The sequence below is a fragment of the Bos grunniens genome, chromosome 11 (assembly GCF_055505025.1).
Source record: "Bos grunniens cultivar Pamir isolate PY7600 chromosome 11, Bosgru_T2T1.0, whole genome shotgun sequence".
Lineage (NCBI taxonomy): Eukaryota > Metazoa > Chordata > Mammalia > Artiodactyla > Bovidae > Bos > Bos grunniens.
Genome location: NC_141175.1, coordinates 59,334,229 through 59,361,774, shown reverse-complemented (window position 1 = coordinate 59,361,774; position 27,546 = coordinate 59,334,229). Strand labels below are relative to the sequence as shown.

General features: G+C 41.2%; 1 protein-coding gene across 16 annotated transcripts in view; it reads right to left on the bottom strand.

Annotated features, from left to right (window-relative positions):
* The window catches only part of KDM3A (lysine demethylase 3A), a 56,348-nt gene that overhangs the window by 5,300 nt on the left and 23,502 nt on the right, over positions 1-27,546 (bottom strand). For 7 of the 16 annotated variants that reach the window (XM_086326597.1, XM_086326600.1, XM_086326605.1 and 4 more), the window contains 12 exons: positions 25,488-26,005; positions 21,594-21,798; positions 18,591-18,805; positions 15,364-15,516; positions 15,130-15,225; positions 14,388-14,515; positions 12,857-13,052; positions 11,453-11,625; positions 10,776-11,012; positions 7,852-8,023; positions 3,017-3,104; positions 2,043-2,173 (listed from right to left, as the gene is read on the bottom strand). In XM_086326597.1, coding sequence (XP_086182723.1) covers positions 2,043-2,173; positions 3,017-3,104; positions 7,852-8,023; positions 10,776-11,012; positions 11,453-11,625; positions 12,857-13,052; positions 14,388-14,515; positions 15,130-15,225; positions 15,364-15,516; positions 18,591-18,805; positions 21,594-21,798; positions 25,488-26,005 — 2,312 coding nt within the window. Of the gene's footprint in view, positions 1-2,042; positions 2,174-3,016; positions 3,105-7,851; positions 8,024-10,775; positions 11,013-11,452; positions 11,626-12,856; positions 13,053-14,387; positions 14,516-15,129; positions 15,226-15,363; positions 15,517-18,590; positions 18,806-21,593; positions 21,799-25,487; positions 26,006-27,546 lie in introns of those variants that run through there. The other 9 variants (XM_086326599.1, XM_086326603.1, XR_015136793.1 and 6 more) reach the window with 6 other exon arrangements.

The following is a 27,546-nucleotide window of genomic DNA, read 5'->3' as shown; positions in this document are numbered from 1 at the left end:
TCAGGTTTTCAGTGCATTTACTTTTCTATAGTAAAATGCAAACAAGTATAATTTGAGAAGAAAAAAGGCAGTGTGATAGGTGGCAACTGAATTAAATGAGTAGGTATTAATGACAACATGGAGGAATATCCCTAAGTCTGATTCCATTCATATAAAGTTCAAAAGTAGGTTAAATACTGAAAAAACATTCTGCAGTAATACAAACATATGGTAAAATTATAAATGTAAGGAAATGATAAGCATAAATGTCAGGATGTGGGCTAACACTGGGAGCAGAAGGAAGCAGATGGAGCTGGGAGGAGTGAGGAAAGGTGAACACGTCTCAGAGTGACATCAGAAGCTGCTTGCTGGTTTGGCCAGTGGAACCAAAAACAATGGTCCCAGGGAAAGGATTCCCATGAAAGAAAATCCTGAAACAAAACACGCCATGGACTTTCACGCAAAGAACATAAGCAGACACAGTAGGGGCTGCTAGGTGACAGATCACTGGGGCTGGCGATTGGTTCAAGCCTGGAAATCAGGAGACTTTAGACCTAGTCCCATACCTGTTACTAGACGCCCCTTGGGTCTCCTAGTCAGGTCAATGTCCCCTCTATCATCCTCAAGTCCTGGTCCCTATTTGTAAAACTACTGGTGGTGGTGGAGCTGGAAAGAGGTTGACTTGTGATCTTTCCAAAGAGCCTTTCACTCTACTTTGTCTCCTGGAGAAGTCACTGCTCAGTCACCCAACTTTTGAAAAATGACTGCTCATTAGTGAGGTTTATCATGAAGTGGAAGATGTTTGAAAATGAACACGTTTTCATTATTTCCACCCCTAACTGGTTACTCTAAATGGGAACAATTTTGATATGAAAAGCTATTATAGAGTGGCACTGCCATCTATCAATTGGATCTAGGAGGAAAAGACCTCTATCGAGCTATTTAAACCAAATATATAGACTATTTATATTAAAAACATCTCAGGTAACCACTTCTACCTTACACAGCTTTCTAATTTCTATTAGACCTGGATAATCATGATGAAACATTACACCATTTGCTTTAGTAGAAAAGTGCTTCCATTCATGTAAATCTGTTGTAAATCCTCACTGTGAACAGAACACACCCTGCAATCCCAGCCATCCAGCTGCTTTGAAGGGCTCAGAGGAAGGCAGCACAGCTGCAGAACAGGCTGCTGCCCCATAACACAGGCAGAGCTCTCTAAACTGAGACCTGAAGAGCGAGGGGAAATGGGCATGGGCAAGGGGACTACTGCCAGCTGTGTCCTCTCCCGTAGACCACCTCCCAGCCCACCCTGGCAGAACTATCTTGGGCACTTGGACTGTGGGAACTCCCCAGAATAAAGGCCTCTCTGGGAATGTTCCCTGACCTCACTCCAGGTGGTTCCTGGCCTGACTCCACTGTAAGAACTGGGGGCTAAGGTCCAAACCCTCGCTCCCGCTCCCCCAACGGTGTCTGGAGAACATGGCAAAGATGCCAAAGAGGGTTTGCCACCCTCGAGTCTGAGACACTGGAATTGGGACTATGTGAGGAAGGAATAACAATGAAATACAAATTCAAAGAGTATGTTTAATACTAACTCAAATAACTGAACACTACCCACCAGCACAGAACACTGCATTTAAGTGCATCTGATGTTAAAACAGCTGAAATTCCAGCAGACTGACCTAAATGTCCAGCAACATTAAAACAATGAATAAACTGACCTTCATTAAATGAGGTACCATGCAACCATCAAAAATGATGATGCAATCATCATAAAAACCACTGAGCAACATGTAAAACTTTTCTTGTATAATATTAAGTATAAGAGAAAATTTTTATTAAAAAATGGCATATGCCCTACAACTGCAATTAAGAAAGGGAAATATACATACACGTGGCCAAGGGATGAAAGGAAATATGCAATAATGAAGACCACTGCTACGTTAAAGGGTAGGATTACAGACATCTTCTCTCCCTCCCCCAAAACCAATGTTACAAATATTTTAATGTGTTTTACTTCTGTAATAATCTTTTCAAGTTAACCATTTCTTTCTTACCATAAGCATTATACATCTTGGGACCCAGATCTGGCCTAACAAAGTAGTTTGGCAGCCGTGAGGCCAAGTTTAGTTTGCCGTCTCTCCTTGTGTACTCAGGCAGTGGAATGTTGGCCATCAGATCATCAAACCTAGAAGAAGACAATGAATTTGCAAAATAAGCTTGCATTTCTAATCACTTATATGTGGGATCTCTATATGACACAAATGAACCTGTCTGTGGAAACAGAATCAGAGACACAGAGAGACTGGTGGTTGCCAAGGCAGAGATGGGTGGGAGACAGCTGAACTCGGAGTCTGGGATTAGCAGATACAAACTGGTAAATACAGAACTGATAAATACCAAGGTCCTTCCGTGTAGCACAGGGAACTATATTTAATATCCTATGATAAACCACAATGAAAAAGAATATGAAAAAGAATGGGTGTATATATATAAACTGAATCACTTTTCTGTATAGTAGAATAACGCAACACTGTAATTCAACTATACTTCAATATAAATGAAAAAAACATTTAAGGTTAGAATTGCAGTGCTTATGAACAAAGTATTCTTTCTCTCCTACAGCACACATATATATCAAAATAATCTAGAAAAAAAAAATCTAGAACACTGCAGACAAAAGATCTGAGCAAAAACTTCCTGATATGAAGTAACACTAAGGGATATATAATTCCTTAGTTCTGAGCATTCAAGGTTCAAGCGCAAATCAGGAAAATGGATCAAGCAATTCCACTGTCTTGTCTAAAGCAATGTCACTACATTCTACCCAACCCTAACATGCCTGATCTCACTCCTGCCTACAAATGAGTGCATGCATGCCTGAGTCAGCCTTTTCTCTGGTAGAGCACCACAGTGGAAACAAAGAGGGTTTTCATTAGTGAGCCACATTTAAAAGTCAGTAACTTCTTCATCTCACCAGGATCATTATTTCTCAAGAAAAGGACCATCTCTCCCCCTCCCATAATCGTACCTGGAGGGCATCATATCTCTAAAATCTTCTCCTGGTGGCCAGTCCTTAAGTTTCAACACCATTGGCTCTTTTTCATTTTTCAAGCGGTCTGAAAGGTAACCAGAATTATTGAATTGTTACTATTTATAACTCGGAAACAGATCAAAATCAATGGCAATTAGCACTTAATGCCTTAACAATGCAAATAAAATGTATTTGTCTTTGCAAAATCTTTATAACCTAACACATCTGGTTCAGTTCAGTTGCTCAGTCATATCCAACTCTCTGCGACCTCATGGACTGCAGCACGCCAGGCTTCCCTGTCCATCACCAACTCCCAGAGCTTGCCCAAACTCATGTCTATTGAGTTGGTGATGCCATCCACCATCTCATCCTCTGTCGTCCTCTTCTCCTGCCTTCAAGCTTTCCCAGCATCAGGGTCTTTTCTAATGAGTCGGCTCTTCACATCAGGTGGCTGAAGTACTGGAGCTTCAGCATCAGTCTTTCAATGAAAATTCAGGACTGATTTCTTTTAAGATTGACTGGTTTGATCTCTTGTAGTCCAAGGGACTCTCAAGAGTCTTCTCCAACGCCATCTGAACAGTTCAAAACCATCAATTCTGTGGCGCTTAGCCTTCTTTATGGTTCAATTCTCACATCCATACATGACTACTGGAAAAACCATAGCTTTGATTCTATGGACCTTTGTCAGCAAAGTATTATCTCTGCTTTTTAAGATGATGTCTAGGTTGGACATAGCTTTTCTTCCAAGGAGCAAGTGTGATAATTTCAAGGCTGCAGTCACCATCTACAGTGATTTTGAAGCCCAAGAAAATAAAGTCTGTCACTCTTTCCCTTGTTTCATCTATTTGCCATGAAGTAATGGGACCAGATGCCATGATCTTAGTTTTTTGAATGTTGAGATTTAAGCCAGCTTTTTCACTCTCCTCTTTCACCAAGAGGTCTTTTCCTTTTTTTTTTTTTCCCTCCCCTTTCATCAAGAGGTTCTTTAGTTCCTCTTTACCATAAGGGTGGTGTCATCTGCATATCTGAGGTTATTGATTTTTCTCCCAGCAACCTTGATTCCAGCTTGTGCTTCATCCAGTCCAGTGTTTCTCATGATGTACTCTGTATGTAAGTTAAATAAGCAGGATGACAATATATAGCCTTGACGTATTCCTTTGCCAATTTGGAACCAGTCTGTTGTTCCATGTCTGGTTTTAACTGTTGGTCTTGACCTGTATACAGATTTCTCACGAGGCAGAAAAGATGTTCTGATACTCCCATCTCTTTAAGAATTTTCCACAGTTTGTTGTGATCCACACAAAGGCTTTAGCGTAGTCAATGAAGTAGATGTTTTTCTGAATTTCTCTTGCTTTTTCTATGATCCAACAGATGTTGGCAATTTGATCTCTGGTTCCTCTGCCTTTTATAAATACATTTTGAACATCTGGAAGTTCTTGGTTCATATACTGTTGAAGCCTGGCTTGGAGAATTTTGAGCATTACTTTGTTTGCGTGTGAGAGAAGTGCAATTGTGTGGTAGTTTGAGCATTCTTTGGTATTGCCTTTCTTTGGGTTTGGAATGAAAACTGACCTGTTTTCCAGCCCTGTGGCCACTGCTGAGTTTTCCAAATTTGCTGGCATATTGAGTGCAGCACTTTCACAGAATCATCTTTTAGGATTTGAAATAGCTCAGCTGGAATTCCATCACCTCCACTAGCTTTGTTCATAGTGATACTTCCTAAGGCGCACTTGACTTCGCACTCCAGGATGTCTGGCTCTTGGTGAGTGATCACTCCATCGTAGTTATCCAGGTCATTAAGATCTTTTTTGTAGAGTACTTCTGTGTATTCTTGCCACCTCTTAATATTTTCTGCTTCTGTTCCATTCTGTCCTTTATTGTGCCCATCTCTGCATGAAATGTTTCTTACGTATCTCTAATTTTCTTGAAGAGATCTCCAGTCTTTCCCATTCTATTATTTTCCTCTATTTCTTTGCACTGAAGGCTTTCTTCTCTCTCCTTGCTAGTCTTTGGAACTCTGCATTCAGATGGATGTATTTTTCCTTTTTCTCCTTTGCCTTTTGCCTCTCTTCTTTTGATACACAAATATTAACTTTAACATTCACATCCTGCAAATTACCAACCATTTTATTTATTCAGTGTCAAGAAATCCATTATACCCAGCAAGGGGTAGTAAAATAAAGATCACTGAGTAATTTGTATTAAAGCCCTGTCTTCTCTGGATTCTCTTTGAGAGCCCTGTTTCAAACTGCTTCTTTGAGATCTTAGCTGCTCCCTTTTGTCCATGTTACATAGGTAGTGTTTTGATAGATCCAGTTTCCTCCTATACAGTATTCCAGAAGAAGTAAGCAGCTTCCCAAATAACAAACAGCATAACACTTTAACAATCAAAGGTCACAGATGTCTAGAAACCCCAGTTTTCTGAGGCCAGCATGAAATAGAAATGACTTATTTTGCTCAGAGAGACTGAAACAACCTGATGTTCTGTCTAGAGACAGTGGGCCCACTCCTCCCACCCTCCAACCACCCTCCCCCACCACCCCATCTTCTGGATGATACATAGAGGGTTTAGTCAGACTATTTTCCTGTAATAGACAATTAACCATTCCAGGTCATGTCAAGGAACTAAGAACCTCTAATTGAAAAAGATATGCTGAAATTACAATTTATAGCCATGACTCATTATGATTAACAGCAACGATAACTATTATTTCACACCTCTTACTGTGTTCTAGCTTCTGCTGAGTGTTTTAAATCCATTTAGTTCTTACAACTCAATCTAATATCCCAGTGACTTCTGGCACTACATAATATTCCTACTTTTGGATGAGGAAATTGACTGAGGTCAATTGACTGAAAGATGACTGAGGTCATCCAGCTATTAAGCAGTAAGAACTGAAACTGGAACCCAGGTTTGACTTCAAACCCTATGTTCTTGAGGACTAATGTTTATATACCAGTGTTTCATGGTCAAACAAGTACTGTCCCATAATCTTAACTTAAATAGGTGCACAACAAACACAGGAAAATACAGGATACAGTGTTTGCTCAGAACATCAGTGACATTTCAGTGTGGGTGGTGTGCTGGGGTCTGGCCAGAAGAATGATCAATATGGAAAAGGCAGGCTGCCATGGACTTTGGGCTGCCTTAACCATCTGCAGGCACGAGTAAGTGTGAGCCCTAGAAAAATGAAATAAGCGAGTTCACATACACAGCAAGTACATATCAAGAGTCAGGATCTGAACCCAGGCCTAAATGGAATGCACACTGTGGTATGTGTGCCTCTATATCCTCTTTTGCCGACAAAGATCCCTCCAGTCAAAGCTATGGTTTCTCAAGTAGTTCATATAGGAATGTGAGAGTTGGACCATAAAGAAAGTTGAGCATCAAAGAATTGATGCTTTTGAATTGTGGTGTTGGGAGAAGACTCTTGAGAGTCCCTTGGACTGCAAGATCAAACCAGTCAATCTTAAAGGAAACCAACCTTGAATATTCACTGGAAAGACTGATACTGAAGTTCCAATACTTTGGCCACCTGATGTGAAGAGACAACTCACTGGAAAAGACCGTGATACTGGGAAAGACTGAGGGCAGGAGGAGAAGGGGTCAACAGAGGATGAGACGGTTGGACAGCATCATTGACTCAATGGACATGAGTTTGAGAAAACTCAGGGAAGACAGCAGAGGACAGAGAGGCCTGGCATGCTGCAGTCCATGGGGTCACAAAAGTCGGACAGGACTGAGCAACTGAATGACAACAAGATCCCCTTTCAAAGGACCTGCTGCCCTCACAGCTTTGAGGTCAGCCTCAGGTGCAGAGAGCTGCCCTGCCAGGTCTTGCCCTTCCCATGGCCTGAGGGAGGTGAAGGGATACAGGCCCTGACTCTTCCTCACTTCAGCCCAGTCTGAGACCACGAGGGGTGACGCTTGCTCCAGAGCTCCCTGTCAGGTATGCCACGGCTTCACTAACTACACTGCACCTGCCTCCTCTTTCATTTCATAGACTTTGATTCCCAGGTAAACATCTGACATCTGAAACTCCACCTTAACCTTCATGTGTAGAAACCTCCATTACACTCCACTTAAAGTCAGCTATACCTGGTTATAAAGTTTGTTCAAAGTGTGGGCCATAACCTGTAAATGTGAGTAACAGACAAAAAGGAAGCAAGAAATTACAAGGTAAAGGTATACCTTAAAAGAATGAGAAATGAGCAAACCTGAATTGAGAGTCTACAGATGAACTGGCCAAACCCTCTCGAGGGGGCAGGAGCCTGACGACAGGTGCTGGGGCTCACAGGGCACTTGTAAACACGTTACTGACTGGCCAGTCACATAAAGCACCCAGCCTCAGCACCAGACACACGGCCCCCTGACCAAGTAAGGAGGCAGTAACCAGGCTCAGCTGTGTGGAAAAGGACTCAATTCTCTGGCACTTTCAGCTCGGCTTGTCTTGTTAAACATACTGACAATCTTCTTGTTAAATAGCAAAGCTACATAAAACCACCACCCTGGAGGCACAAGCCCTGCCTGGCTCTGTGTTCCCCGTCCCCCGCCATTGGGCACATGTCTGTCACAGGACAGACACGGAGTCACCTGAAGAAGAGGTGACTAAAATCTCACTCTCAAAGAACTACCAAGAGAATCTGCCTCTGTTCAAATGCATAGAATTTGTAAAAAGAAAGGGAGGAGGAGGTAAGATAGGAATTTTAAACTCCAGACTCACAGAAAATACTGCTGCTCCCACTGAAGGACAGTCGGCTCCTGCTGCTCCTGTGCCCACCCCCAACCCCACTTCACACCCTCAGCCCCTTAAAGGGTCTGTAATACGTACTCGGAACATCTTCAAAGCCATCCCAGAAGTCTCCTACTGTTGCTCCTGTGATGATTTCATTGGTTCTGCAGTTAACGAGGTCAACTTCCTGGTTTCCAAACTCCCTCCTGAAGGACTCCGGTTTCCAGAGTTCAGTGTTCAGCTTGTGGTGCACCCCTGACACCATCACTGGCTAGGAGAGGAGAATGAAGACTTTGGTTTGAACTCCCCCAGCCCTGTCCCCTCTCCCAAGGCCGCCCCTCCTCAAACAGCTGCTGATTTTTTTCTCTGAGGCTGGTCCTTAGGTTCAGCTCCCAAAATGACATCATAGTCCTCCGTGTTCGTACAGCATTTCGTGTCTTTGCTTACCTGCTACACACACCCCTTGCTCTCAAATTAACTAGCAAGCTTTGAAAAGGAAGGATCATACCTTCTGACTCAGATCCCACGACTCACAGAACAGCAACGCCATGGCTCAGGGCCAGGGACGTGCAGGAGAGACAAAGGCAGCGAGAATGCCCTGTCCGAGGCGGGTGTTGCCACTGGCCTGCAGCTTCTTGTTAATCAGCCAGGAACATGACCCTGAGATCGCCCAGTCTTTTGGTTACCCAAGATAGGCCAGAAGTCCTCATTTTCATGTGAAATAGCCTGACTAAAACATTAGCAACAAATTCAACTTTTAAAAACCATTATATGGAGATTCCTTAAAAAACTGGGAATAGAACTGCCTTATGATTCAGTAATCCCACTGCTGGGCATACACACCGAGGAAACCAGAATTGAAAGAGACACAGGTACCCCAATGTTCATCGCAGCACTGTTTATAATAGCCAGGACATGGAAGCAACCTAGATGTCCATCATCAGATGAATGGATATGAAAGCTGTGGTACATATACACAATGGAGTATTACTCAGCCATTAAAAAGAATGCATTTGAGTCAGTTCTAATGAGGTGAATGAAACTGGAGCCTATTATACAGAGTGAAGTGAGCCAGAAAGAAAAACACCAATATAGTATACTAACGCATATATATGGAATTTAGAAAGATGGTAACAATAACCCTGTATACAAGACAGCAAAAGAGACACTGATGTATAGAACAGTCTTATGGACTCTGTGGGAGAGGGAGAGGGTGGGATGATTTGGGAAAATGGCATTGAAACGTGTATAATATCATATATGAAACGAGTCACCAGTATAGGTTCGATGCACGATACTGGATGCTTGGGGCTGGTGCACTGGGACGACCCAGAGGGATGGTATGGGGAGGGAGGAGGGAGGAGGGTTCAGGATGGGGAACACATGTATACCTGTGGCGGATTCATTTTGATATATGGCAAAACCAATACAATATTGTAAAGTTAAAAAAAAAACAAAAAACCCATTATGCAATCCTCAAAAAACCAAACAAGACCTACTGTACAGCTCAAGGGAACCCTGTTCAGTGCTCTGTGGTGACCTAAGTGGGAAGGAAATCTAAAAAAGTGGGGATATATTTATATGGCTATCCCAATGGGTCAGTGGCAAAGGATCTGTCTGCAATGCAGGAGATCTGGGTTTGATCCCTGGGTAGGGAAGATCCCCTGGAAAAGGAAACAGCAACCCACTCCAGTATCCTTGCCTGACAAATCCTATGGACAGAGGAGCCTGGCGGGCTACAGTCCATGGGGTCACCAAGAGTTGTACATGACTAAGAGACTAAAACAGGAGCATTATAGCCGATTCACTCTGTGTTAGTACAGTAGAAACTAACACAACAATGGAAAGCAACTAAACTCCAATAAAAGTTACCTACAATAAAAAAATCAAGCAAGTCATTATATAATCCAAACAAAACATGTCAGTGGACTGTATTCAGTGTGTCATTGTCATCATGAGAAAATCGTGTTAGTAAACAGGACTGAAAAAAAATTTTTTGTTGTTAAATACATACATTTTTCTATTTGGCAATTCCCAAGTCCTGGCCTTGCCCAAGAGCAAACTATTCCTTTAGCGAGGATTCTATTTGGTCCAGAAGAGAAGACAGAGATCCAGAAAACATAAACCAAAACAAGAATGTAAAGAAGCAGGTCCACAAAGCCAAGCATCATCACCTAAACTATCAACCAAAACTTCAGATGGAGCATCACTGCCCTTTAAAGCAGGCTCCCGCCTGGGAGACTACACACCAGTTCCAGGCTGACACTACATGGCTCAGGGCCACCTAAAATTGTCTTCAGCATAAGGTTATAATTCATGGAAGAGGGACACCTGATTTTTATCCTATTTTGTCTAATCCTCCAAACTTCATTAGCCTCAGTCATATACCCAATTCTCCAATTGACATTTATCACACAAGAATCACTGAGCCCAGAGAGCACTCATCAAAAATCCAAAGATGGGGCTTCCCTGGTGGTCCAGTGGTTAAGAATCTGCCAGGCAATGCAGAGGACATGGGTTCAATCTCTGGTCTGGGAAGATCCCACATGCTGTGGAGCAGCAAAGCCTGTGTGCCACGAATACTGAGTCCGAGCACTACAATACTGCAAGCCTGTGCTCTGCAACAAGAGAAGCCACCACAATGAGAAGCCTGCACACAACACCACAGAGCAGCCTCCACCTCTGCAATGAGAGAAAACCTGTGTGCAGCAATGAAGACCCATCACAGTCAAAAACAATAAAATAAAAAAATAAAAGATCCAAAGATGACTGGTTGGAAGCAATCAAAACCAAAACCTCATCAGAGAATACAGCTCAGGAATGTTTGTGGTAAGAAATAAGACTCACAGCCACACACTGATTGCATTCACCCTAAACAATAAAGTACAGAAAAAAAGAGATAAAGTGTATAGCACTTAAAATCCAGCAAGTGGGGAGGGGAGGGGCTGTGGGGTGAGGTTGTCAGAAGTCTACCAAAGGCACTGGGAAGGGGATGTGGCGGGGCTGGGCAAGAGGCCCCTTACCTGCCCTTGTTTCCAGCACTCCCTGAACACATTCCAGTTGCTCTTGTTGTTGGGATCTTGCAGGCAAAGCAGACGGTTATCACACAGCCAGTAGTGGGGAGTGTCAAAGCCCAGAATGCTGGGCTTGATGGTCAGTCCTTGGGGCCTCTTTGATAAATCAGAGCAGGTCTTATTTTGTACCAAAGAGGCAAAGATGTCATCAAGGATTTTTGGTGTATTCTTGAGTCCATTTTCTGTCTGAATTTGAAAAAGAACATAAGTCTTAAACATGTCATTCCCTACCATCAATAAACCCTATATTCCTATAACAGTAGGATGAGTACATATTACATACCCAGGGAAGAACCCAAGTCAGAACTCTCACAGAGGTAAGTCTTCTTCCTCTACCTGATATCACAACTCTCAGAAGTGGTACATAAAAAAGTGTACCCATCAGCCAAGAATTAGAATCAGCCCATCAGTGTACCCCAAAGCCCATAAGCCAAGAATTAGAAGCTGTGAAGCCCATCTGCCAATGATACAGCCTTTGTATCCATGAAGGAAGAAAGCAATGGACTCACATCCTTCTTTCTACTTTCTGTTTTAGTTTCTCTACTCTCTTCTACTCTGACTCTGTTCATCTTTATTGAGGGGGGCAGGGAGTGGAGGAGAGTATAAACAGTAAGACAAATACATACCTTTCCTGTAGAGGAATTCAAGAGATTTCGGAGGAAACCCGAACTGTTGTTGCTTACAGGTGTCAAAATTGTGCTGTTAAAGGTGTGGAGGACTGTGCTGGATTTGCACAAGGGGGGGAGGGGTGGAAGGCATTTGATTTCATTCTTTAAAATTGGCATCGCTGGTTGCTTTTCTAAAACGGAAACCAAAAACATCCAGATGGAAAAGCATTCTGAAAGGCAGAGCCCTTACTAGTCTTCTATTAACAGAATTACTATGGAACCAGGAAACTTAAGAGGATAAATACTAATGATATTACTGATTTTGGTAAGGATTTCCAACTGCTATTTACATATATTATACATAGTATATATATATAAACATTCAATACCCAAAGTGATACTATGGTAAACTGTACTTTTTATTTGTTCCGGGTATGTAAAATACAACTGATTTTTGTAAATAACATTGTAACTATCAACCTTGATAGTATTTATAAATACAGATTCTCTTAGAATTTCACATGCGTAATTAGATTGTCCACAAATATCAACAGTTTTCTCTCTTTATTTCCAATCCTAACATCTTTTTGTTCACTTCACTGCAATAGCCAGGACTTCCAGTACAATGTTTAATGAAAGTCTGAAGACAGGAATCCTCGTCTCATGCCTGAACACAGAGGGAACAGCTTAAAAATTATTCAACTGATTAAAAAATTCAGTAATAATTTGACATGTTTGCTGTCAACTTTATCGTAGAAACTCATTACATTAAGGATATTCCCTTCTGTTCCTAAGTTTTTTTGTTTTAAATATAAGCAGATTTTGAATTTTACTCTTTTTCTGTATCTCCTCACATGACTTTTCCCCACTTTTTAAATGTTAAAACTGCAGCTGCACTTCTCAAGCCCTATTGGGTCACCCCGTGTTAAGTCCTTTATTTACTGTACTGAATTCTATTCAGTGAGATGTTTAATATCTCTGCGTGAAAGAAACTGATCTGCAATTTTTCTTTCTTGTTGAACAGCCAGAAAGCAGAATCACCTAAATTCTAAATACCTGATTTCCAAACCCATGCTCTTTATACTACAATCAAGCATCCTGAGACAACAGCATGGATGAGAAAAATAAAGTTGAAGACAGAGTGTTCCCATTTAGACAGAATAGGAAATATATACAAGGTAGAGATAGAAAGGCAAAAATTACTATTGAAACTAATAATTCTCAGCCCACCCTATTCTTGCCAAACAGAAGCTCAACAATGACTTCTATCACCAGCAAAAGTTCTCTCTGGGCTTGCAACTGTGTCAGGTCTCAGGTGACTACAGGGAACCCCTAACCCTCCACACTGCTTCTCCAAGTAACTGAGGTTTGCCAAGTCCCTCTGGGAACAGATCAAAGTTCTGGAAGGCAGGAAACACTCACCCTTGTTCTCCTTGTTGACATTGCCACTGGTTAGGTCTGCCAGCCAGTTCAAAGGAGACGTGCTGGCCGGACAGGCGGGTTTCACACTGCTGGCTGGTTTGGAGGCGGCCTCCCCACCCACAGTCACTGGCTCCAACCCCGAGGGATTCTGCGGGAGCATGGTACCGAGAGTTGCTTTTTCTCCAGTTAAGGAAGTCTGCGTTGAGTATAAAAGGAGAACTTGACACAGGCTGGAAAACTGCATTTTCTTATCTTTTCCCCTAACTGCTCACCAGTAGGAAAGAAATATCTGCAACAAAACCACCCAATAGCCCTGGAAATCATCACAGTTGCAGTAATCTTCCAATAATAGAACAGAACTGTGTAGTTTTGTGTAGAAGAGATTTTAATTTTTTAACTTTTAAGTATTACTAGAGAAAGTATAAGACGTGAAGGATGTAAATACAGCAAGATACAACCCCACTATTGTAGCAGCATCTCATATTCATTCATAGTCCTATCACTCCATCCACCACGTTTCTTTACAATGCCCAGTTTGTTCCCATCACCCAAGTGTCATGAGTAAGCACTCAAAAACCAGCGACTGAACAAGTAAATGAGGCAGTGTAGGAAATACAGCTGTGAATTCAGGAGGAGGTGGGAAAACGCAGAAAAAGGAAATGCTCTTTTGATTTAGTGTAGCGTAGGAAGCTTTAAAAAGTGATGAAGAGCCCTAACAAGAACTCAAAACATGAACCGAACATGAACAACAACAAAAACGACAAACAGAGCACACCACTTATTTTACTGACATTATTATTCCTCTATTACTGATGAGGAAGCTAAAGCACATATACGTCAGTTCATCTGAGCCAGAGTTATGCAACTAGAAAGTAGCAGAAAAAGAATTCAAATTCAGTTCTGACTCCAACGATCAAAACTCTTCTACCAATGCTGCCTTCCACACCACAGCTTCATAAAAATGTAAAATAATTTCTGATTACTAAAAACAAGGAGTGAGGAAGAGTAAGGGGGGTAGATGTGATGACAGACATGAAGGAAATGTCACCATAAAGAGGCCTGTGAGCACCAAGGAAATGTACACATTTTTTAAATTGAGAGATACAGAAAGGATTGTTTCAGTATTATTTCCTTCAATTCTTTATATATTTATTACAGGTAAAATATATTTAGTAATTAAAAAATGTTAGGCTTATCTGAAAAATTTTAACTGTGTAAAACTATAGTAAGTTTAAAAACCTATACAAATTTGATAGCAATTTATTAAGTAGACTGTAACAGAAAAGGTTTTGCTTTTTCAAGGAATGAAAATTAAAATCCTACTTAAAAGAGACTACAAATAAAGTCCACAAAAATAAATGTAAAACTTGAGAATGGGTCTATAAAGTGCCACATGAAACAGATGAAGCATTTCTTTCCACTGACAGTTCTACCCATGTTCCTTTCTAATATACTATAGAAATCCTCGGCTTATTGAAAACAGACAGACAACAATTAACAAGGATGGTGAATCCAGCATAAACAGTAATACCTGTTTTATGTCTTCCTTTGAGGCTGGTTTTGAAAAGAGTTTGAACTGCCTGTTTGAACAGGGACAATTTGCTTTTATTCCCCATTTTGCTCTTACAGAATGAACAATGTCTCCAACATCATAGAGGGCTAAAAAAAGGGCACAGGCAAACATCTGAACAAGAATATTAGGTACTTTCAACCTCAACATTACAAAGCAGAAGCTGGTATTTCTAACAAGATAACTTGTTTTAGCAGCACTTATTTTAGAGTGGGCTTCCCAGGTGGCGCTAGTGCTAAAGAACCCGCGTGCCAATGAAGGAGACAGAAGAGACGCGGGTTCAATCCCTGGGTCAGGAAGATCCCCTGGAGGAGGGCATGGTAACCCACTCCAGTATTCTTGCATTCTTGCCTAGAGAATCCCATGGACAGAGGAGCCTTGCAGGCTATAATCCATGGGGTTGCAAAGAGTAGGATAGGACTGAAGTGACTTGGCATGCGTTTTAGGGTGCTTACACTCCCTCCTTTCCATTCTAAGTATGCTTTTCCCTAAATGCGCCATTTTCTTTCCTTTTAAAGAACTATTCAGAAAGCCTTAATCAAAAACTTTGGGGGCATTATTTAACACACTTCTGGACAATTTATGGTACACACTAAAATAAAGATAGCAAGTAATTATATTACACAAAATAAAACCAAACTACCAGCCCCTATGAGCTAATCAAAACACAGGCAAAAGAAAATCATTGCATCCCATGAAATACCTTTTCCAGGAATGATCTGTGTAGGCATGAGGTTCTCTGGCTCATGTATTTGACTCTTCACACATCTCAGCCAATTGAAAGTCTTATAGGCAGCACCTGGAAAGAACTGATTTGTAGTTACTGCTCTTTATGGACTCTGGCCCCACAAGTTTCAGAAATCCATCACCCGCCCATCAGTGAGAGGCTTAACTTAAGAGTAGAAGGGGCTGGGAGAAGAATGAAGTCAGCTCTCACCTTGTTGGCAGTTTTTCCTCTTCATCCGATAGCAATCCACACACACTCCAAACCCACACCTGGGACACACCCAGTGCAGGTTGAAGATGGTGGTGTCACACACGTCACACATTTCCCGCACACCTTTGACGGCTCGCTTCCAAGCAACCTGTCCTACGAAAATCAATAAGCCACTTAGTCTTGGGGAGGAGAGGGCCCCCGAAATAAAACATGAAGGGGGAAGGAGTTCGTGCCATTACCCCCTCTCACTGGAGCTCCTGGTAACTGTTTAGCCTCCAGAGCCCACCCCAAGCCCCCGCCCCAGGCATGACGCTCTCCTGGACTCCTCCAGCATTCCCATCAGCTCATATCTGCACTCCAGACTCGGGCCTCTCTGTACATGGCACACAGTCAAGGGCAATTTTGCTTCCCTTGAGGAGCAACAAAATTAAAAGACGCTGTTCCTTAGAAGAAAAGCTATGACAAACCTAGATAGTGTATTTAAAAAAGAGACATCACTTTGCCAAAAAAGGCCCATCTAGTCAAAGCTATGTTTTTTTCCAGTAGTCAGGCATGGATGTGACAGATGGACATAAAGAAGGCTGAGGGCCGAAGAACTGATACTTTTGAACTATGGTGATGAAGAAGACTCTTGCAATCTCTTGGACAGCTAGGAGATCAAACTAATCAATCCTAAAGGAAATTAACTCTGAATATTCATTGGAAGTACTGATGCTGAAGCTGAAGCTCTACTACTTTGGCCACCTAATACGAAGAGCCAACTCATTGGAAAAGACTCTGAGGCTGGGAAAGAGTGAAGGGAAAATGAGAAAGGATGGCAGAAGATGAGACGGTTAGATAGCATCGCTGACTTAACGGACATGAATCTGAGCAAACTCCAGGAGACAGTAAAGGACAGGGAAGGTGGTGTGCTGCAGTCCGTGGGGTTACAAAGAGTCAGACACGACTCAGCAACAGAACAACGAGGAGATTAAACTTCATGCAAGCAGAATTCCTGCTTAGATCTCTACTTCCACCCCACCCTCCAAGGAGTTCTGCACACTACTGGTGCGTAGGAAGTCCTGCTGGGTAAGTCAATGAAGAAAGCAGCACTGGTTATGCAAGTTGGGGTTTAGACACAGGTATCAGAGAGCAGTGGTTCCTCACCTTTTGGGTCATGAGACGCTCTGAGACTATAAAGGCAGCACAGACCTCGCTTTCTTCAAAGAAAAAACATTTCACTCAAATCCACAAACCCAACCTTCAGTGCAGAGTGTCTGGTTATTCACAGATGCCCCGAAACCTCTCAGACTGCTCATTAAAAACCCTCCGGGTGCTTAGGGAACCTGGAGGGAGCAGCCCATTAACTAGCAAAGGTACAACGGTCCAAAGTTGGTTCCTTCACAGACCAGAGACAGAAACTCAATTTTGCTAGAGCCAGGAGTGATGTGGGACCCCCAGGACCGACTCACACTAACCAAATAGTCAACAGATGGAGGCATAACCTAGACTTCTACAAAGTAGCATCTTCTGTTCCAGTGGTCAAGCTCTTGAGAACTGGAGGGAGGGGCCTTCCCCGCGACGAGGAGTGCCAAATACAGCATCAGAAAGCTTCAAGAAGTAGGAACAAAGGGAGGACATTTCCCTGGGACACAGAAAAGCCCAATGTCTCGATCAGAAGATCATTGTCTCTCTCTCTCTCCTGAACAAGACAGGATCAATACTGTCACATTTGTGTTCTAAAGAGAACATACATCTTTTTCTAATCCCGTCAGTGGTGACTTTTTTCTTCAGACTGACCATAAAACACGTGACTAACTTCAGTTTGCTTCAAAGTAATCCAACTGCTGAGTGAACCTCTGTCATTTTATTACAATGTGAAAGTTCAGTGCCTAATACATAGACCTTCAGGCATTTTACAGACAAGATTTTATGAACTTCACCTTGGTCACTGGATTAGACTATTTTATTACAGAGTAGTCTTAGACCTCTTAGCCATCTATTCAATGATTGTCATTGAAAAGACAGAATAAATGTTTGAAGGCTGGGACCTGCTTCCTAAACTCAGGAGCAGAGGGTACCATCTCACCCCCCTCTCTAGGAACACCTTGTGGTAGCATCCTTCAGGATCACTCACAGAGAGTTCCTCTCTCCAACTGACCAGCTTGTCACAGAGGAAATGAAGAGGAACAGGACAATCAAGAAGGAAAGGCTAATCACATATACATCTTTAAGGACCAAGTTTCTTAATTATGCTCTTAAAAAGACAACTGTAGTTTTTTTGGAGTGGAAAAATAAAAATCCACATTTTTCAGACAACTTAACAGTAGCCCTGCTGATTCAGGAAGCTACTAATATATTTCAAAGAAGTGTTTTTACTTTCCAATCACTCATATACCACCTGTAGATAAGTTACTTAAGAATTCTTTAAATATTCTTTTACTTAAAAGTATGTAAGAAGAAAACTTTTGTATCTTTACTGAAAATAAAACACCAGAGTCACTTGTCCTAAATGTAAGATCACAGGAGATTCTTGACTTATCAGGGTCTCTATTGCCCAAGAGAACAGAGTGATTCTAAAGCTGCTTTTCAATTCAGTAGGACTTCAGCTGCCTGTAGAGTTTACAATGCCACTCCCCACCTAGCGCTGAACTTCCACTCCTGGGAATGCCCCAGTTTCCATTCCCTGAACTCTGAGATACAAGAATAATCAAACTTATCTAATATATTATTTTGGTGCTTAAACTAGCTTCAGTTAGTTCCTGGAACCAATGATAAAAATTCTTAACACTGGTATGTACAGATGCTTATATTGAAACATATATGGTTATACAAAGTCTGAAAAGATACCTACTAGAGGAATAAAAAGGCTTCACTTTTTACTTTGAACCATTTGTGGAAGACACAATGATGGAACAAAGTGTGAGACTGTCTCACCCCTTAAGGTGAGCCCATACTGTTGGTAACGCTGTGCAAATTCCACCACCATCTCTCTTTAGCTTTCTTAACAAAAAAGGAGTTCCACTCCTTTAGTAAACAACCTAAACAACCTCCAAAGAGAGGTAACTGACTCTAATTAAATCAACAGGCAGAATCTGTCACAAGGAAAAAAAGGCAACCTCAGTATACCAAAGTCGTCTAAACTTCTAGGTGAAAATGAAACCCACACATTATTTGGACTTAGGTATCATTTAGGGATGAAAGTCAAGTTGGACTCAAAAATCCTATCCCCTAAGAGGTGCTCTTACTGTGTGGCTCAATAGTTGACATAGCTTCCTTTTCAGAAATCACCATTTGACAGAAGTGGTCTCCAATGTTGGCCAGGATATACTTTGCTGTGTCCAAATCAGTCCCCACAACATTTCTGGTTAAAGGCAACCACAAGCCAATTGCTTCACTGTCATACTTGTTTGGTGTTAAGAAGCCTTCTACCCGCAATACACCATGTTTGTTGAACTGTAACCTAGAAGAAGTGAAAGGAAGAAAGAAAAAAAAAAAAGCATGTTACATATATAAAATATTGATTTACACCTTGTTGTTACTATTTAAATATTTAAATCAACCCCATTTCCTTCCCAGCTTTCTATAATCTCCATGGCTAGTAACAGCCAATTTACTATGTGGCAGCATCAGTATAAAGATTTTCCCTCAAAAAGACATGAAGGACTGGAGGGGAGAGGAGGTGTGCTTTACATTCCAACCAGTTATCTAATCCTGTCACCTCCAGGCACAGCTACTGAACCTGCCTGATGTGGATGGAAGTTAATAGCAAGAACAATCACAAGATGTCACAGAAGTAAACTGATAACAAACAGAAGGTGATATAAATAACCTGATCAGATCTGAATATAACAACTGCTAAAAGATTAATGCTCAGCAGATGAAGGCTAACCCTAGATATCACTGAAGCCAAAACCACATGAATTCATGAGGTATTCAGAATCCTTAGAATTCTAGCTGTAAATTACCATGCAAGATCCTGGAATAAGAGGCAGTGTTATGATGGGGCTTGGTACCTAGGAAGGTGGAGCCAAAAGCTGAGTATTTTCTCAACATTCTGTTTCTAATACATCTTTGACATCTATCATGTTTTTTCCTAGGTTGTGTAGTAGTCTGGGATTTATTAGAAGACTTCATGTTAAGAGACAGTAATTAAGCTTGGCCTTGCAAGAACAGGTAGATATTACGTAACAGATGGCATGTCAAGGAAACGCTATTTCATATAAAGGCAAGAAAAATGCAGGGACCGCAATTTCTTTGCTAGTCATTGGGCAGTTGCCAAAATTTTTTGAGCCCATGAGATGCACGAAATTGTGCCTTAGGAAAATCATTTGTCCAGAACTGGAAGCCCATGGGGAATTGCATTAACAGATGCAAACGTATTTCTAGGAGCCCACAGTTTTTAACTGACATTCCAAATGAGAGCTAGTCATAATTCTAAAAAATAAATTTGGAAGACAGTTCAAATGGGGAGGAGACGGTAAACAGGATATGGCAACTGAACTTCACCATGACCCTCCCCTCCCCTATTTCATCTACAGAACATAATGGAAAACAAACCTGATGGTACTTATGACAGTATCGATCATCACTGTAAACGTCAGGGGGAAAACGCTCTATTTTTAAAATTTTAACATTCTTTTTACCAAAGAAGTGAGTTTGTTCCACACTGGCTTCTCTTAACACTTACCACAGTTCTAATGCTACACACACTTTACTGTGGTGCTTTTGCAATTTACTCAGGAATGAATAGGACAAACTACCTACCATCTAAAATAACTCTTGTTCATTAAATAACCTTCAATCTGAAAGTTACCAGCACAGACAAAATGATCTAAAATGCTTGTGCATTTAATTCAGTTCATCAGCAATCTTGAATCTTGATAAAACTAAATGGGGAGAGATAGGAAGAAATGAAAAGCAACACTTCTGTTTATGATTAGAGTTAGTTGAGCCTGAAATTCTACCTAGATTTCTGAGAAAATGTATCATATCTAAAAGCTCATCTATACCCAGAACAACACTGCTCATTTATATATCAAAAAGACCAGAAGGCTACCTTTCTCTTCACTCAGGATGGAAGAATTTGAAGAAAATTAAATTTGACTTTAAAATAAAAAAAGCAATGCAAAAATGAAAGCTTTTGCCTATAAAAGTAGAAAGAATTTTTTTAAAAGATACACCTCCTTCCTGCTGGCATAGAGACAGGAATGCTCAAAAGCTGCCAGGGGGCATGGATGCAGGCGCAATATTCCTCCAGGGCAATGTAGCAGAATTCACATATCAAAGCCTTAAAACACACACCTTCTGACCCAGTAAGGACACTTCCAGTCTCATCCAAAGTAAATAATCAGAGAGATGGACAACAGATGATCATCTCTGTATTTAGTGGCAAAAAATACACAATAATCTGAATACCAACAAGGGAATAGGTTAAGTCCATTTTCAAACATCATTATTCTGGGTTCTTTCATAGTTATTCAAAAGTATTTGCTGAAAAAAGTTAGTATGATCGGATTTCCCTAGTGGCACAGCAGATAGGAACCTGCCTGCCAATGCAAGGGATGCAGGTGTGATCTCTCATCTGGGAAGATTCCAGGTGCCTCGGAACAACTAAAGTCCATGAGTCACAACTGCTGAGCCCACTTGCTGCAACTACTGAGTCTTAAGCCTTAGAGCCTGTGCTCTGCAACAAGAGGCCAGCGCAAGGAGAAGCCCGTGCACCACAACAAAGAGTAGCTCCTGCTCGCTGTGACTAGAGAAAGCCCGCATGCAGCAATGAAAACCTAGTAGAACCAAAAATAAAAATAAATAATTTTTTTAAAAAGTCAACACGATCAAGTGGTTCCTATTATGTACTGGGAAAGTACATATTGGGGAAAGTAAGATTCAAAGTATTTATACAACAAGTAGGTATGCTTGAATATATTCTATAACCACATAAACACTAAGATGGCTGAAAAGTTAACAGTAGTCATTTGTGTGGTGGTTTTTTAGAACCTTCAGAATTTTTCTGTATTTGTTATTTCTAAAATCAGAAGTTTGTATTTTCAAGCTTCTTGCTTTAAAAAAAAAACTGAAAAGGAGTATGAGTAGGAAATACCATGTAATAAGATCGAGACTCCTAAATCTACAGATCAGAAGTATCATCTCTAACTTTTCCAAGTTTTAGACTTACTGTTGATAGAAGAGGAAGGAGAAAAGCACATTAAAGGGCTCAGAGTACCTCAGGTTTCCCCCACAGGCCTCACCTCCTGAAGTGAAAGAAGCGGCAGAACACAGGCGAGTCTTTCTGCTGCTCCTTGTCCTTGCGCAGGCTGTCCAGGCGGCACTCACGGCACTTGGGCAGCTGTGCCACGATGTTCACGCAGGAGTCGTCCTGGACAAAGGCCTCGCCACTCTGCTGCAGCTTCTTGAGTTTGGCTGGGTCTGTCAAGACTGACTTCCGAGATGGGGCTAGAAAAAAAAAATGAAGGAAATGGCATGTCAGATTTTTTAAAAAATCACATCAATCTTTGACTGAATACTCAAAAGGTCAGATTTCCCAAAGGGAGAACTCATCATCTCAATTACTGGTTCAACTGTAATTTCCGAAAATGGCTGAAGACAACTATCGGAACAATTGGAAGTTTTATTCTCTTTAAAATGCTTCTCATTTGGTGAATCCATTTGGCAACATAAAACCCCAGACTCACAATTCCAAGGTAATGCATACTTGTATTCATAACCCTAGATAAGATAAACGTTTTGGGGCTTTATCTGGTAGTTCAGTGGTTAGGAATCCACCTTCCAATGCAAGGGATGCAGGTTCGATCCCTGCTTGGGGAACTAAAATCCCACATGCCCCAGGGCAACGATGCGGTGCGCTGCAAACTGCAGAGTCTACACGCTCTGGAGCCCATGTGTGACAACTAAGATCCGAGGAAGCCAAAAATAAATAAAAATATGTAAATAATTTTAAAAAAAGCCCAAAACAGATAAACATTGCAGGCAGACTTCTCCAAAGCAGACACTTAACTCAAACTCACTGCAAACTTAACAATACACAGGGATAGGTTTATCTCAATAGAGGACCACGTGGAAACCAATTCTGTCAGTTTTTACACTCAAAAAAGACTGGCTTAAGAGGTGCTTTCTAAAGCATTCTGCAAAGCTAACCATTCCAAACATAACAAAACCCAAATAACATAGCACCCCCCCCCCCCCCGCCCCCCAGTCTATAAGTTATTTCCTAAGTGCTTCCAAGAGCACTGACCCCTGCCCCTCAAACAATCTTAAATTTCCTTCACACATACTTTCCATTCAAGATTAAGAGCCTTGGCTAAAAACAGAATTTCGATTCTAAGTAAACGCATGTTTAAGTTTCAACTTAAAAGCTGGGGAACTTGAATGGAAATGCAACATAGTGTCTAAAGGGAGAAAAAAGTAGAGACCTAATTTTAAAGAGCAACCACTCTGTTAGGGGAAATAACACAGAAGGGAATCTATTTCTAAGTCAAGAGCCTTTGGGCACGCAGTGAGCCCTCTGCATCTGTGGGTTCAACCAACAATGGATTGAAAATACTATACAGGGACTTCCCTGGTGGTCCAGTGGTTAAAACTCTGCATTTTCAATGCAGGGAGTATGGCTCCAATCTACAACCAAAAATTTTTTTAAAAAATGAAAACACTACACAATCTGTGGCTGGTTGCATCTGCAAATGCAGAACCCCAGTGTCAGATGGGGAAGGCTGACAGTAGGGGACTTGTGTATTTGCAGATTTTTGGTATCTGCAGGAATCCTGGAACCGATCCCTCTTGGATACTGAAGAATAACTGTATTTCATATAAAACCAACAGAAAAGACCTTACCTTGGGGTCCAAGGGAGCTGAGAAAAGGAAAGTAGATTCTTAAGCAAACAAAAAACAAAAACACAACTTTGGGAGAACCACTCGAGAGATGGGTGGGAGATGCTGCTAAGAGGTCTTGAAGGAAACTAGAAGTAAGACCTCAAACCAAAGGTGGTTTTAAATAAAATAAGCATCTTTAATAAATCACCTTTGATGTGTCCTGATGTTCTCTCTCTTTTAAAGCAGGACTAGAGCACACCTTAAAACGCTAAATGGATGCCGTCAGGCCCCAACTCCTTAAACACTGTTATTCAGTAAAAGAGAAGGTAAAGTAAGGTAAAGTCAGAAAGGAGAGAAAATAAAGTAATCAGTAGTTTAAAATTCCATCCTGATACTGAAAACACATCACCCTTTGAATGGGACCAGATTTTCCCAAGCTGAGTCCAGAGATTATCTTAACAACTGTCTTGCCTGGGCTTAAAAGAGGAAATATCTAGAAATAAGCAAGTTGAATTATCTAAAGTTAGCTCTGTATTGAGGAGTGCAGCGGTTGATCTCTCATCAATGATTCTCTTAACTCAGAACCAAAAGCAATACTGACTTCTGAGAAGCCATGCATCTACCAAATAGAAAAAAGGGTGGCTGTTCAACTCCAGCTTGTTTTTGTTTTCGAACCCCTAAGTAAGGTCACACAGTGGAGCAGCAGTGTCCAGTGGAGTCTTTCCAAATCCACAAGCAATACTGGTGGAAACAGTAGAGATCTCGGTAGGTTTCTAATCACACTGCCTTACTCCTCAGCCAGAAGTCCCAGTAGACAGCACACAGCAGGATGTGACAAGGCCTCTCATTTCCCTCAAAATCATTTTAGTTGGAACAGAGTTGCACAACATATTAAGCAAGACAAAGGTGGACTCTGAAACTCACTTCTATATCTATTATGTGTTTACTGGTCTAGAACTTTTACTGCTTCTTCACATAATATGAAAATACTTTGCCTTAAAAACTAGCTGAATGTGAAGGCTGGTGACTCAAAAAGAATAAAGAAATAGAACAGGGACATGGTCATGAATATTCACTTTCTTGGGGAGTTACATAACTTCTGAGGAACAGTATAATCTTATGCAATTAATTTTATGCAAATTACCAGCTATATCAACTTAAACCTCAAGAATGAAGAAGCTGGGTTAGAAGAATTACTCAGCAAAGAAAGTTCTTTTCCAACTCCTCCAACTCTACTTCAGGAAGACCCCCAGTCAAATCCACCCATCCTGCCCTCTAGTTTCAGAGCCCTGCAGGAAGAGCTAGAGTGTGGGATTATCCATTTGTTACTTATCCAAATGAACAGCATTTTTATTAACTGTTTTTCAAGTTTTTTTATACCCAGTTGACATCTATCAAATCTATTTTTAAACTGAACCTTTTGACATACTGGAGCCATTTAGCTCTGTTAATTCTAATAAGAGAGCTTCTAATAACTCCCATCACTGAAATGCATCCTCAACTTATAAGTATCATGAAATACAATGTACCATTATCTCTATATGAAGAGCACTGAGTTCTAAATTGTGCATGCAAAGGGACTTCCCTGGCACTCCAGTGGTGGGACTCTGCTTCCACTGCAAGGGGTATGGGTTCAATCCCTTGTTGGGGAACTAAGATCCCACATGCTGTGTGGTGTGGCCAAAAAACTTAAAAACAAACAAACAAAAATCACGGGTGAAGCAGGACCTTCCCTTAAGCAAAGAGGGGAGTCCTAAGTTAGCACTGTCCACTACTTCTTTAACTAAAAATCTCTTTGCTAGATAGAGGTGGTGATGCAATTCCCTTTTTTAAAAAACTTCAAGTCTGAACTATCCCTGTGTGAGCATAAAACTTTAATCACTTCCTTCTCTCCAACATAGATGTTACAGAAAAATCAGTTACAGGATGACGATAAAGCAAGCAGATCACTTTAGATTTTTTTTCAAAATTTTCTTACAACCAAAAACTGGGACCCACCTAAGTCATATGGTAAATGCATATACGGGTATCCCTGCAGCCTTTAAAACGCTGACAGACATCTACAACTAATGCGCTGGGTAAAACTGTTGGTACGAACCCATGTGTCTCACAGCTCATCTGTGTTTCCATATACATAGAACCAATTTCACCAAAATATGAACAGTATCACTTCTCAGATTTAGGGGTTTTACTTTCTTCTTTGAATTTTTTCTACCATCATTTTCCTATTATTTTCTCATAAGGTAAGAAGAAGATAATGTATGTACTGACAACCATCTTACCTTTTACCAATAAACATATGCAGAAACACTCACCATTCTGGAATTTATTGTTGCTTCTTGTACAGCAGCTTTCAGGATCTACTTTTGCTGAAGACGCCTTTATATTCTGTGACTGGCAGCCTAAAGTTGAAGGTTCTCCCCTTTTTTCTATGCAACTATCAGGACTGTTACTATTGACAGCTGCTTTCTCTTCTGGCTTCTTTGAAAGGACATCAGATGTGGAAGGTGCATGTTCGAAATGCTTCTGCAGTTCAGGAGTGTTGGTGATTTCCAATTCTGCCACAGAAGCCGCCTTTATTGGTATGCACTCCTTAGGAGGATCAGTCGATGATGGAGGAAGAGATTCCACACTGCTTTCCTCTTCAGTGCTGGTCTTCAGCTGGGAACAGCTTCCCTTTGGTTCATTCAGGGTTTTTAAGTCTCCAGTTCCAATCTGAGAGGACTTTGAAGAGAGCAAATCTACTTTGCAGGCAACATCTGGTTTTGTTCTCAGTATTTCAGGCTTTGTATTTAGACAGGAAGAAAGTTCTGGTAAAATCTGTTTATGACATCTGAAAAAGATTAATATGGAAAACTAGCATCTAGGCCTCTTTCATCTCTTCCCTACCTTCCAAAAATAATTGCTTGCTTTCCTAAAGTAGACAGTATGAAAGAGAAAAGAAAACTGCTTATATCAGAGAATTCAGGATAGATTTCTGTGGGCTGGAGTTAAAAGTAATCAGTCAATGGCTAGGAAAAAATATCTTAAGACATTAAGAAAAACACAACCCTAAATTCTATCTGCGTGTTCTCATAGTTAACTACTTCATGTTAGTTCTATTTCTCATAGCAAAATGAACCTTAGCTTTCCCTCAAAACAGAATATCACATGAAACCAAAATCACCAGTAGCATAAAACTCCATCTATGAACATGTTACCAGCCTAGCACTGGACAATCTCATGCTTGTTTGGTCAGTGATCAGGACCCGAAGCAAAGAGAAGGGCCAGCTGATGACGTGCTTGTTCACAGAACCATCTGGTACCCTCTCCACCCCTAATAGGGGTTTATCCTTCAAGAAGTTTTGTTTCTCTGAAATTCGTCATAAAGTTCTTTCCTCAGCAGAACGCAAAGTCCTTTTTCCCTCTTACACTAGTCTTCCTGCCTCTACCAAAGGATCTCATCCTGGAGAAGTTCTCATTGACGCACTCATGTTGTTGAGTTGCTCAGTTGTGTCTGATTCTTTGTGACCCCAAAAAACTGTAGCCCACCAGACTCCTCTGTCCATGGGATTCTCCAGGCAGGAATACTGGAGTGGTTTGCCATTCCCTTCTCCAGGGATTCTTCCCAACCCAGAGATCAAACCCAAGTCTCCTGTATCAGCAGGCAGATTCTTTACCATTGAGCCACCTGGGAAGCACTCATACTAGATATCTTTGTTTGGGTACCACAAATTTCTTACTGTTACCTCTTTCAACTCTGAATAAACAACCTCCCCCGACCCTGCCCTTTCTCTGACTGTTCCATGGTCATCCTCTAAGCTCCCTCCCTGGCAGCCTGCTGTCCTCCCTGTGAACTGGTGTGCTCATGCACTCTCCCATTTACTACAGTGGTCTTCCAAGCCTACCTTTCTACACCAGTTTCTGAGCCCTATCTTAGGTCTTTACAACTGCTTACACAGGCCACCATCCCTCCTAAAAAAGATCCTTCTCTTAAAACTCATCTCTCCATTAATCTTGTGGCCACTTTAAATTTCTGATTAGATTTTACATTTCTTATTCCACTATCTTCTGTAAATAAGTAACTGTAAGTCATAACTACTGCTTCCTTGATTTTGTCTTACTATTTTCTCTACTGCTACATCTCTCAGCTATAGTTGAGGTCCAGGCTGATGAAGCTCATTCACTGGAACCCTGTCTCCCTCTACCCCACACTCCCATGGATCTCAGTCTTCCACATACAACCAACTGGCTCCCTTTCCTTGAAAAGTGGACATCTATTCTCCAGCTGTTTGTAGTATTTCAGTAGACCATTCTCTCTACTATACAAAGTCAAGAAAGCTCCTCTTTCCTCACACCCCCTTTTCTTTTCTGTGACCTGTTTTATGTAGGTCT